A 12,845-nucleotide genomic window follows, 5' to 3' on the forward strand; every position below is an offset into this window, starting at 1 on the left:
TTTACTTGAAAATTGACGAAAAGTTTCAAGTAGAAAGTAGTTTATATCAATAAACCCCCCAGTTGTTTATATATGTATTATTTTCGATGACTTTTCTCTCAGGAGCTGAAAAAGGAGAAGTTAAACTTGGAGGAAATATTGTGTAATTACAATTATCTACAAAGAATTATATGAAAGTTAATTCTGCCTTCCATAAAAAATGCCGTATTTTAATTGTACCATAAAAAAAAGGACTGTTAATATTGCAGACATTGTTGTATTAGCAGAATACTAATAAGATTAATAAATATTTATTCGCTTTAGAGTTTGAAACAGGTCTTAAACTGGCACTAGTGGACTAATATAGAGGCTAATATATCTGTAGACTAGTATCCCAAAGACAGTCTCAAAAACATTGTTTCACACAGTCAAGGTTTCTTACATCACAAACCTAAGAAACCAATCCCAACATCTTATGAGGCTGTGCTTGTGACCTGTAGGGGAAGTAGAGGTGGGGGCTGAATGTAGGTGAAGGTGTAGAGTGAATTTAAAGGCATTAGAGGATTTTATCTGGAAATTAATTTTACATAATTTTGATGTCCAGGGATGGGTCTTTAGGGGTCTATTCAGTGACTGCCAGATCATTTTAAAGGGACTTTGAGCTGCTCTGTGCTTATAAAGCCTTCAATCTCAGAGCTGTGGCTCAGTGGAACAGTTCTCTGGAGTGAAGGAGCTCCGTTCACTAATTTGGGATGAGCTGAACCAAGTTTTTTTGATCTGTAACTAATCCTCCAACATCAGTAACAGATCCTACTCATGCTCTCGTAGCAGAATGCTTTCAGGTCCTCACAGAAATGTCTACGAATGTAATATAAAGCCTTTAGTTGACGCTGACACCCTTCATTTTAGAAGAATCAATGGATGAAAGACCAGCTCCAGACCACACTTTAATAAAGCACATCAGAATAGTAACAGTATCATTACATTAACCTTCCCTTAAACCTGCCATATATCCACAGGTCATCAGAGCCACAGTCCGACTCAGTTTTCCACCTGCTCCAGAACATGGACAACAGCAGTCAGATAGAACTGGTGCTGTCCAGTGAGTTGGATGAAGAGGGGGGAGTGACCCATCACTTCCATCGGTTACACAGCAGCAGATATAACCCCCGCTCTCTCAGGAACATCTGCTTTATGACCACAGCCGTTGTGTTCCTCTTTGGATTTGGTAAGAAAGCTCTCAGGGCAGTTCAAAACAAGCAGAAATGACCTGATACAGAACAGTGTTCAGTTTGTTTGAGCAGCGAGTTCTGAGGTGGGTGTACGATGGTGCAGATTTGAATTTATTAACATTTAAGACCATCTATCATTTCAGACAAGCGCTACAGTTTAGGAGAATGTGTAAAAACGACTAGTAACACTCGAGTACTAGATGTCTGTCCCATTGGATCCAACCTGGAGAGATGTGATACAGATGTGTTTTAGTAGAACAATGACCATTTTACTCTTCCTTAGCTGAAATTCACAGACCATATACGTGACCCTGTTCTTTGGCATTACCAATAAAATGGGTCCAGATTCCACTTTGTTAACATTTAAAAACATCTGTCGATTAATAAACTTACAGACCATTACCAAATACCTTTTTCAGATCTACTGCTTTAAAGACCCACCTCTGAAATCACTCAGTAGGGCAACCTTCTCAAAATTGAGGCCATACTCCTCAAAGCAAGCGTTACTGTAAATATCTCTATAACGTATTTAATAGTAAGGCATCATCACTGTGTTTCAGGATTCCTGGTGGGATATCTTGCTCATCCAAAGACAGACAGAGTCACTCCTAGTGGCACCATATCTTCTGATGATGATGATGATGGTGACAAACGAGCCACGGTTCAGAAAGAATTAGTCTTGGACTGGAGCAACCTTACAGCCTTATTAAAGGCCTCACTGACCACCAGCAGCATTGAAAACACACTCAGGTAAACAGTGTGTAAATATTACTCTGTAAGCAGAGAGTCCCCCGGTGTTTCTCCTGAAATCAAGGGTATTCATGGGTAGCTTGACCCTCTTTGCTTCAGTAACACTTCTCTACTCCTCTACTAGATGCCTCCACAAGGAGTTGATTGAATTCAGCCATAGGAACATTAGATAGATCAGGTACTGTTGGTCTCTGGACGATTAGATCTGGATACTGATGGTGGTGCAGCAGGTAGTTTCACAGTCACACAGCTCCAGGGACCTGGAGGTTGTGGGTTCAAGTCCTGCTCCGGGTGACTGTCTGTGAGGAGTTGGTGTGTTCTCCCTGTGTCTGCATGGGTTTCCTCCAGGTGCTCCAGTTTCCTCCCACAGTCCAAAAACACACATTGGTAGGTGGATTGGCGACTCAAAAGTGTCCGTAGGTGTGAGTGTGTGAGTGAATGTGTCACCTTGTGATGGCCTAGCGCAACCTGAAGGGTGTGTTTCTGCCTTGTGCCCAGTGATTCCGGGTAGGCTCCGGACCCGCCTCGACCCTGAACTGATTGAATGGATACAGACGGGTGCCACCTGTGCCACCACTGGCTGCACCCTAAAGTTACTGAATTCTTTAGAAGAGGTGTTTAATCAATTTGTGATAGTTAAAAAGCTGTCTCTCTTGTTCTCAGTCAGTTCTCCAATGAGAGTCATGAAGCAGGATCTCCAGGAGACGAGGAACTGGGGAAAAAACTGGTGGCAAAATTCAGGGATTACAACATGAACCCATGGACGGACGAGCACTTCATTAAAGTCCCAGAACGGCCTCCCACTGGATCCAACAGGGTGACCTTCCGCGGTGCAGAGTTTAAGGAGTCGGGCTATTTGGCCTACAGCGAAACAGGAGCAGTCAATGTATGAGTGCCTTCCCATGCAGCCTGATTATTTCCTTTGGACGTGAAAGTGTGTTTTCTGAATGTTAGATTGATTTGTGTGTGTGTGCGTTACACATTAGTATTAGTAATACAGTGGAACCTCTACTAACGAACGCCTACACTAACGAACTTTCCAAGATACGAACCAGGCATTTCAATATTTTTTGCCTCCACCAATGAACCATGACTCTAGAAACGAACCCGAGCCTCCGCCGAGCCGGTGGCTGGAAATGGACACTGACCCCAATAGTTGAGTCTCCCAGCGCCCAGACTTGAGTGAGCGTTTAAGATTAGCACATTGTAGTTTTAGCAATTTAGCATTAGTGTAAATAGCAGACATGGAAATTCGTGCTAAGTTAAACCGTATCTACGCTTCGTCTCCCCACATTCACCCGCCTACTCTCCGTTATTCCACCCACCCCCCGTCATACAGCCAGTGCCTGTGTTACTCCTCCAGCCAGTCGTCACGTCTTCAAGGTAGCGATATGTAACCACTTAAAACTTATTTATTACTGTTACCACTGTATTTCTTTATTTTTAGTAACGCTACATGTATTTTTTTTACTAATTTGAGAGTGTTGTAAACATATATCAGTGCAAAAAGAGTGACTTTCGGGGTGGGGGCTGGAACGCATTAATTGCTTTTCCATTATTTTAAATGAGGAAAATTGACTCAAGAAACGAACTTTTCCACTTACGAACCGGGTCACGGAACGGATCGTAGGTAGAGGTTCCACTGTATTATTATTATTTGATATTATATATACACACAATTTTAGTCACAGGTTCCTCCCATACTTCACTTTTTGTACAGAGTCTGGTTATGTTTCAGTGATTTTATTTAGTGATGTAAAGACTACTGTTGAGTTTAGAAGGTGGATTACATTTGATTTCTGTTGAAATATTTATTAAATCTCATAACTGACCCTCACTCTCTTACCTCTCCCTCCTCTTCTCTCTCTCTCTCTCAGCAAACTGCAAATTTAGAACTGATGTCTGGTGATTGATATACATCTTATTTTAATGAATGTGGCACTTTTATTTTTACAGGGGTCAGTTCTGTATGGATATTATGGACGAGAGGAGGACTTCAAAACACTAAAAGGCTTAAATATTAACCTCAAAGGAAGGATTGTTTTACTCAGAGCTGGAATCATTAGTTTTGCTGAAAAGGTACGCTGTCGTTTTAGATTTATTATTCACGTGAGTATGAATCTTTCATGTTTGAATCCTTTATTTAGGATTTATTTCTGTATTTTAATGTGTCAGGTTGCTAACGCAGCCAGCGTGGACGTGAGTGCTGTTCTGATTTACCCTGATCCTGCCGACTACACTTTTGATGAAGGAACTGATCTGTTTGGTCACGTAAGTGCCTGATCTGTCCTCACAGTATGAAACAGATTTGTACTGACCCCTAGTGGCCTGAATGGGTCAGAGATACTAGGCTACACTGTTTTTAACATGGCTCTGTGAAGCATAAATGAATTGGTTTATTCAGAGCCCACCAAGCAGTTAGATTCATCTCATGTGAGTTGCACTTTAAAGATAATAAATAATCACTTTCATTAATTCTGCACAGTAATGACAGATTGCAAGAGGGGATTGTTGTAATTGATGGACATCATTTTTTTTCCCCCTCAGGTCCATCTTGGCTGTGGCGACCCGTACACTCCAGCGTTCCCCTCCTTCAATAACACTCAGTTTCCTCCAGCAAAGTCCTCCGGCCTTCCCGCCATTCCAGCCCAGACCATCAGAGCTAGCACAGCTGCAGCGATCATGAAGTACAGCACCTGCTTCTTCTCCGTACAACACTCTGTGGCTCAGTGTTTCTGTGTGGTATTCACTTTTTCATTTCTCTGAACAGGGGAATGGGAGGTCGAGACCCTCCTCGTGGTTGGGGTGATGGTGGTCTCCGAGGTGTGACGTATAAACTCGGTAATGAGAGCGATCTGGTCACTGTGGAGGTCAACAACGTCCTCACGGAGAAGAAGATCCACAACGTGTTTGGAGTCATCAGAGGTTTTGAGGATCCAGGTAAACTCCATGCTTTACTCTGCACATGAAAGGACATCACCTCTCTGTTTCGGGCTCATATACAGCTGCTCCATGCTTTCGTGTGGAGATGATACTAATCTTACAGCATATACTTCAAACCTTTGGAGATATAATGAAAGTTCCTAATGTTCGGATCTCCTCTTCCCATGTCTCTGGGTCCTCTGTAGACCATTATGTGGTGATTGGAGCTCAGAGGGATGCCTGGGGTCCTGGATACGCAAAGTCTACAGTAGGCACCAGTTTACTGCTGGAGTTGGCCAGGGCCATTAGTGAAGTGGTCAGCAAAGGTGAGCAACATTTACAAAGCTGTTTGAAGTTTTTTTTTAAGTATTTGTGTGTTCAATATTATTTGTCTGGTCATGTGACATGTTTTATTTATGTATGACGTGTAAATACACATCTGCTACAGAGACCATACTTAATTATGTCAACATTTGGTGCTCAATTGGTGTTAATTTAATAATTAAGTTAACAACTATGCCATTTGTTCAGGGCTTATATTGTGTATTTTTAACTGGCTACAAAATAAAATAAAATATAATAAAATAAACACGTGACATTAAAGGCTAAGCACCAGCTCTATGAAAGTGTCAAACAAATAAATACAGTGGAATTGAGGTCCTAACTTGTGTTTATTGTTAGTCAGAAAACATGTTATTTCTTACTAATTAAAGGAATAAGGTTTAAAAGACCGTTGGTCCCCGCCCCATCAACTCTAGAAGTTGTACTTAATGCAAAATGATAAAAATGTGTGTTGTTTTTGGCTGCAATCATTCAATGTACAGTGGGACATCTGTGCACAAATGGCCCAAAGATCCCAAAATATCCAGAAAATGGACAAAATTTGTCAACTTTAAACGGGCACTTTGGAAAGGACCATCCGCTCACTCCGTTATCTGTAGCTCATTTCACTGGCGCTTTTCCAACAATATGGGCATGTAAGGACACCAACGAAAGGTGTTCAGGAGCCTCTGTAACATGGAGGTAAACAGGGTAAGGACACTCACTTCGCCTGTTTTAGTTGGTGTTAGTTAACGTTAGCTTGACTTGCCACTCGGTGGCTCAGATTATACTCGGCTACGTAGCTGCATTACGGAGGTTTATAGTGTCGGATGAATTCGAGTTCGACTTTGATCACATTTACAAGAATAACGGTACCTCTAAATGTGACTTTAGCATTGTCATGAATAATGTTGGTTATTTAGCGATAGCTAGCTAGATACTGTCATAACAGTCAGTCATAACCGTTGTCCACCAGTGACGTCACACGGTTGTGTTCAAGAATTTCCGTAGCGAGTTCGGGTTTTCCCGTCAATTTAATAAAATTGTCAGTTTTAAAGCAAATTAAGCTGCTAATTCCATTTTAATTCATACTTATATCTGTCATTAAGTAAAATAATGTGAAATAATCATGGAGGTCCATTAAGTGGTGCTTAGCCTTTAAGAGCTTCTCTTTTTCTCTTCATATGAACAGAACACACTCTTCTTCTGCTCTGGGGGCTTTCTTTGTTCATCCAGGGGTCTGACAGCAGCTGGAACTCCATGATTCTTCAATTCTCATAATCTTGCCTCTTATTTAAAAAAATAAAAAGCAGCTTTATTAAATTAGATTGTGAACAATAATAAAATATCCGGTTACGAAAATAAACAATGCCCCACACTCAGTAACATTGGACTACATAGTGTGAATATTGTCTTATAAGAGCTGTATATCTTTACATCCCTGTGGTTATTAAGGTGGGTTCAAGCCGAGGAGGAGTATAGTGTTTGTTAGTTGGAGCGCTGGAGAATATGGAGCTGTGGGCGCCACCGAGTGGCTGGAGGTTGGTAAAACATTTTATTTATGTTGCTTTAACTGTAGATTATATAGAAAGGAATGATCTGTTTTTGCTTTGTTTTTGTGTTTACAGAGCTATCGGTCTTCTCTGAGCATGAGAGCTTTCTCCTACATTAATCTGGATGGAGTCGTTACAGGTGTGTACTCGGTTGCTTAGCAACAAATCCAGATTCCTTGTGAAATGACATAGATGAATATTAAAAATATAGATATTAAAATTGTGGAGTATTTTGCACAGGTACCACTTTTAAAGCGAGTGCAAGCCCCCTCATGTACGACTTAATCCAGAGCACCCTGAAAGAGGCGAGAGACTTCTACTTTGTATTTTATTTATTTTTTCTTTATGTTTAAACATTAATTAGGACGATTTAAAGGGACTGAACAGATTCTCTGATTTTTCTGCTGCAGGTTTCTTCACCCACTGACTCCAGTAGGAGTTTGTATTCTCAGGCGGCTGAAAGCAACTGGGAAGCAGCTGTGTAAGGGTCTTCTTCAAATGACATATTCCAGGATAGTGTAACACACATAGTCATGAAATTTGTAGACCCTGGCTCATACAGCATTTCTGATTTTGTCCCCCAGCCACAACTTCTACTTCTACTAGAAAGCATTTACACTAATTTTCAAACATTTCTGTAAGGTTTGGATGGCATTCAGCCCTGAAAACTTTAGTGTGGTCAGGTATTGCTGTTGAATGGTGATCCCAAATGTATTGGATGGAGATTTATTCCTGCAGAAAACAAAGCTTCTGCTAAACAGCCGCGTAAGTGGTGGATTTACACCAATGCAGCTGATGCACAGCAGTGTATTGACATAGTGACCCTAAGCACATGTGCAGCAATTGATTGGAGCCCAGCGTCGGAAAAGGATTCTCCGTTAATTTTTGTTTAACTATTTAATACGCTCTTTTTTCCCCCTAAAAGGATTGAGCCGATGAAATTTTCCGACGCTGCGTATCCGTTCCTGGCTTTCTCTGGCATCCCTTCAGTCTCATTGCGCTTTTCTGCAGTACGTAATTTTACATTTTTCCTCTACTATCATTGTTAAACACGATTATTAAACTTAAACCATTTAATTATGAGTTTATAGTGATTTGATTATGTCTGCCACCATTTTTTAAAGTGTTTAATGTGGTTTCATTTCCATAACCCGGACAATTTAACAATGTTCACTGCGCTTTGTAGTTATACGTTTTATTTTTGCATCATTTATCCACCATTAGGCGATGTTTCTACACATGGAATTAGTATCACAGTCAAAGCCTGACTAGTGGACATCATATTTAACATGAAACTGACCTGAATTAAAGCATAATCTGGCTGCTCTTATGTCCTAGGATAAACAGTACCCATACTTTGGCACCGTGTCAGACACCCGGGCAAATCTGGACAGTAAAACATCCCGGAACCTACCCGCCCTGATAAAGACCGCGGGAGAGGTCGCGGGACAGATGGCTCTTCGCCTGGTTCACGATCACCTGCTCAGGCTGAATGTGGAGAAATACACCACCGTCATTCGCTCCACTGTGGCTCTGATCAACAGAGACGTCACCGGTCTGAAATCGGTAAGGATTCATGATCGAAACGAAAGCCACTTGTTTGGACTTCTTAAATTGCTTAATGATGTTAGTAATGGCTTGATAATTACATAATTTGCTCAGTAGATTGCGTGCAGACATATATTGATACTAGGTGCTTGACAAACCTAACTGTAGACTGAAGTACATTGGATTGTTCACACCTTGGTGTTTATGAACTATTCTAAATCATTTTCAAAACCACATTTTTGAGTGAACAAATGTAAACCTCTCTGTCCTATCAGGCTGGGAGAATTCCAAACACCTTTTCCACAGAGTGGTTGATGTCAGCTTTGGGCTCATACAGTCGAGCTGCCAATCAACTCACCACCAGCATCAGAAACAGTGACCTGACCAACTCTGAGCAGTGTCGCATCATCAATGACCGCATCATGGGGGTAATCTTTCCTTTCAGGATTCTTTTATCGATATGTCACTGGACGACCTTTTGTACTACGTCCTTTACTGGAAGACTTGCTTATTATGGCTATCATTTATAACAGGCTTAAATCTTCAGTGTTGTGTTATGAAACAGCATCATTTTTCAGTCAAAAAACACATTGTTTGTTAAAAAGAAGTCGACTACAGTTGCCAAGCAAGAGTAGCTTTAATGAACTTGGCACACTAACACATTTCATTGACGTGTGACCATGTGTGTTTATACGTTTCACACTGGCTCAGATTTTACATCTAGAACAAATATAATAATGCATTCTGTTGTTTATTATGTTTAACTGCAAGTTCTCTGTATCTGCAGGTGGAGAGAGATTTTCTTTCATTTTATGCCTGTCCAAGGGAAAGTCCATTCAGACACATTGTGCTGGGCTCTGGTTCTCACACTCTGGAAGGTTTGCGGAGTCACATAGCTGCGATAAAGGCGGGTTCATCCAGCACAGACACTGATCTGCTGAGGAACCAGTTAGCTCTGGCCTCCTGGACCATCCACAGCTGTGCCAATGCACTGGCCGGCAACGTGTGGGACGTGGGCATTGAGATTTAAGCAGAGTGAAAGACTGAAAGCAATTGCACTGTTGCACAGATGCCTTAAAGGAGCATTAAATCATTCACCAACAAAATGTATGAAAAATGTTTATGAAAGTTAGTATTAATGTACTCCATAGGGTTGGTCCCACACATGGGGGTGGTTGTGTTTACAGAATCTCTGACACATCCAGTCAACTACCTTCCAGTATAATGGCTGTTACATAAAGACGGATCGTTTGAAAGAATGACTGATTGCTCCTTTAAAGTAATACTGTGCCGTATTTGAAACCCAATGTGGGGTTGTACTTATTACTTGACGGCAATAACTGAGCATTTGCACAAACAAACCCTGAGGGAGGCTTGCAGCCCTTCACCTCCTTTGACCCCAAACTGTTCAAGACACTTTTAGATATTTGTTTATGATGAATGTGTTTTTTTTTTAATTTGACGTTAGCAAGGCAGAGCTTAGGAACAGAGCTTTTGCCTTGGCTTGTTTTCCAGAAGCTTTATTGCTCCCCCCTATGGTGCAATACTGACCACCTCGACACTTCAGCTTGTCAAATCCAGCCAAATCCTAACAACAAAGATACAGATAACTGCTAATAAATAGATGAACTAAAAACTAGCTCAACATAGTTCAACTCTGAGGTCAGACAGCGTAGTGGATACGTTTCCAGTCTTATTTACTGGAGGTTGTGGTTCAAACCCTGGTTTTTGTACTAAAACTACACAATTTCAATGACTCCACACTTTTTAATAACTGTCTGAAAAATGTTGTTATTTTATGGATTGATTGAAATGTTTTGTTGAAAACCATTTAGAAACCTTTTATTTTTTAGTACATCGCACACTTTAGCCATATTTTATACAGTGCTCTATCTTGGCATTGCACATATAATGGTTTGAGGAGGACAAATGCTTGTTCTAAGTAATTTCAATAATAATATCTACTGTAGAAATATGATTTTGACCAAGGCAGGTCACAGACATTTCATTAAGCGTTAGCTTGTGGAAAAGTGGGAAGGTATGGCCTCTTTAAAATGAATAATTCAAGATATTTTCAACATTGTACAGTTAGAGATCCGTGTAATGTGAAGGCAGAAACATAATAACATAAATTTATCTCAGGATGCTCCGTTCTTTTAAAATACTTGGACAATGGTCAGATTGAGCTGGTCTAACTGAGGGAGTCGTCATGGTGTGATATAAAAACAAGACTGTAAAGGGTAAAGTGTGTTTTTCTGTTTTTAAGCCATTTGATTTGGGGTAATAGCGTTATACTAAACACAAATGGGTGATTTTTGAGCCTCAGTACATTGATACTGTGATTTGCCTAAACTGCAGCTTGCTACATTTAATACTAATGCTGTTGCTTCTTAACACAGCTATTTTAACCTTTTTATACTCATCTCTGAAATTACAGAGGTTGGTTCAGTATTTCAGTTTTTGAACACAACACATAACACCATTGCTATTTTGAGATTTAATGATCAGATTTTAAAGGATATTTTTATATTTGAGATTTTTCGAAGGAATTTTCAAATAATCCTGTGTTTTTTTATTATTCTGTGGCTTTGAGTTTCCTTTTATGGTCTTGATTTTTATTCTTTGGTTCTGTTATACTGTTACAAAATATCTCTGTTAAATACATTCTATTTTTCTGATTATTCAGACTTCTTTACTTGTGTTTACATCATATGTTCCTCACTTGTTTAAACATTACTAATCTTACATCAATGCTAAGAATGGCTTAGAAGTTAAATAGGGTGACCAGACGTCTTCTTTTACCCGGAAATGTCCTCTTTTTTAGACTTAAAAAATGTCCGGGCGGAATAGAGTTTACATAGAACTTCCGAGAAGCGTTTCGTTCACAAACTAGTCCCGCCCTCCCTTACTCCGATTGGTTCGCTTGGTGAAGTAGACTATAATCTTCTGATTGGACGGTCTGACTGTAGCGCTACTGTTATTGGTCGATAACCTTCTCTGTAAACATTTAATTGGTCAGTCTGCACGTCAGTAGTCCTTCTTTACGTCAGGCAAAGTTCATGTACCTACCCTCATCTCGAGCAGCTATGCCGAAGCGTAAATGTAAGTTCTCGGATGAATTAAAAAATAAATTCCCATGTTTTGTGTAGCAAATAAAGGTGTAAAGGACCTAAAAGCACACATAGCTAAGCATACAACGGCAGCTGACCACATAAGGCCAATATAATGAAACGTACAAATGAGTCCTACCTCATTTTCCAGTTCTACTTTCTTAATTCATACACGACAAAGCTACATATTTTCTACAGCATTCCCATGAGTCCACAATGAAGTGCTTCTGGAATAATTATCCATTTGCAGTAACGTTTCATGGCTGAATGCAAACAAATCCTTACAGCAATGATCCAACGTCAAGCTTCAGGCCTCCTTTGATGCCCTAAGAGCTCTTGACCCTGGGGCACATGACAAAAGTGTACACTTTAAAGTGGACCTTTGTGTGTTCTCGAAGTTGACCTCGAGGTGGCGGTAAAGCAGCAGCATTTTCTTTGGATATACCTTTTAATCCACTTTAGCATTGCCTACTTTTTTATGTATTTAATTATTCCTTCATTTATTTGCAGCGAGTGCAGAGAATGTATAAAAAAAAGATGAAGATAAATGAATTAGTAGCCGTTATTAATGCGTACCTCAGCCCTGAACAAAATATCAGGTCATAATTAAACACAATTAATATTCTACTGTGTTGATGTTAATGTGTGCAACAGGTTTGTAACTTCTTAGAAACGACAGTTAAATTAAAAAAAGCAAAACATAGAGAAGGTTTTATTTCGCACCAAATATTAGCAGCATGTCCCTTTAAGAGTGGGCTGAGAGAAAGAGAGAGAGACTGACAGAGAGGAACCGACTCAAGCTACAATACGAAGTTAGGACTTAAAAAAGTGTCAGACAGCGAAATACGCGAAAGCAAACAGCTCTAAAACAACTCGAACAGGTTTACAAAGAGTCCATTTGGAGAGTTTGAGTTATAAAAGTCGCCCTTAACTCAGAAACACCAAGTAAAAGCGGCAAAAACCTGCAACACCTGAGGAAACGGCACCGGCGAGCTGCAGAAACTGACAGGTAACAAACCGAATTACACTTCACACACATCCACAGTCTAAAGCGGGGTTTTATGCTAAAATGCGGATATACTCGAACAAACGCGTGGTTTAAGCCGCTTTTCTGTCATTATTACAGAGTGTGGAAATGGCTATAAGTTCAGGAGCAGGGACATATCTCCCCTCAGGCCGTTGCTTCTTTTCTTTCACCTGTATGAGGGAAGTTAAAGGGCGGGAAACTTGACTAACGATAAGCTGCAGGCTGTCCGATATGGGCAAAACACTCATACCGCGATTCTACTGATTCATACGTGGTTCCCAACATCTTCTGCAGTCCTTACCTTGTAGATAAGCATAGTTTGAAACTCCACCCTCCGACACAGGGCTAGCAGTGGTCAAATATGCCTCATTCATTTGCCCTACTGCCCCCACCTCACCACCAC

At 40.4% G+C, this 12,845-nt stretch overlaps 2 protein-coding genes and 1 long non-coding RNA gene across 4 annotated transcripts in view; 2 read left to right on the forward strand and 1 right to left on the reverse strand.

Annotated features, from left to right (window-relative positions):
- Positions 1–10,986, forward strand: part of LOC136678607 (transferrin receptor protein 1-like) — an 11,093-nt gene extending 107 nt beyond the window's left edge. Inside the window, exons 2-17 of one of the 2 annotated variants that reach the window (XM_066656657.1) lie at positions 999–1,207; positions 1,772–1,961; positions 2,625–2,847; positions 3,918–4,040; positions 4,137–4,232; positions 4,509–4,648; positions 4,732–4,901; positions 5,090–5,209; positions 6,660–6,745; positions 6,833–6,896; positions 6,998–7,062; positions 7,168–7,238; positions 7,683–7,767; positions 8,096–8,323; positions 8,581–8,733; positions 9,093–10,986. In XM_066656657.1, coding sequence (XP_066512754.1) covers positions 1,045–1,207; positions 1,772–1,961; positions 2,625–2,847; positions 3,918–4,040; positions 4,137–4,232; positions 4,509–4,648; positions 4,732–4,901; positions 5,090–5,209; positions 6,660–6,745; positions 6,833–6,896; positions 6,998–7,062; positions 7,168–7,238; positions 7,683–7,767; positions 8,096–8,323; positions 8,581–8,733; positions 9,093–9,335 — 2,220 coding nt within the window. In that variant the 5' untranslated portion in view covers positions 999–1,044 and the 3' untranslated portion in view covers positions 9,336–10,986. Of the gene's footprint in view, positions 1–998; positions 1,208–1,771; positions 1,962–2,624; positions 2,848–3,917; positions 4,041–4,136; positions 4,233–4,508; positions 4,649–4,731; positions 4,902–5,089; positions 5,210–6,659; positions 6,746–6,832; positions 6,897–6,997; positions 7,063–7,167; positions 7,239–7,682; positions 7,768–8,095; positions 8,324–8,580; positions 8,734–9,092 lie in introns of those variants that run through there. The other variant, XM_066656658.1, reaches the window with a different exon arrangement.
- Positions 1–11,690, reverse strand: part of LOC136678662 (uncharacterized) — a 20,310-nt gene extending 8,620 nt beyond the window's left edge. The window contains exon 1 of the long non-coding RNA XR_010796484.1: positions 11,555–11,690. This is a non-coding gene — a long non-coding RNA (uncharacterized lncRNA). The remainder of the gene's footprint in view (positions 1–11,554) is intronic.
- Positions 11,691–12,185: 495 nt separating this feature from the next.
- LOC136678886 (activated CDC42 kinase 1-like) overlaps positions 12,186–12,845 on the forward strand; it is a 56,241-nt gene continuing 55,581 nt past the window's right edge. The window contains exon 1 of the mRNA XM_066657063.1: positions 12,186–12,424. The gene's annotated coding sequence lies outside the window, so the exon portion shown is untranslated. The remainder of the gene's footprint in view (positions 12,425–12,845) is intronic.

This window comes from Hoplias malabaricus, chromosome Y, assembly GCF_029633855.1.
Source record: "Hoplias malabaricus isolate fHopMal1 chromosome Y, fHopMal1.hap1, whole genome shotgun sequence".
NCBI classification, from domain to species: Eukaryota; Metazoa; Chordata; class Actinopteri; order Characiformes; family Erythrinidae; genus Hoplias; species Hoplias malabaricus.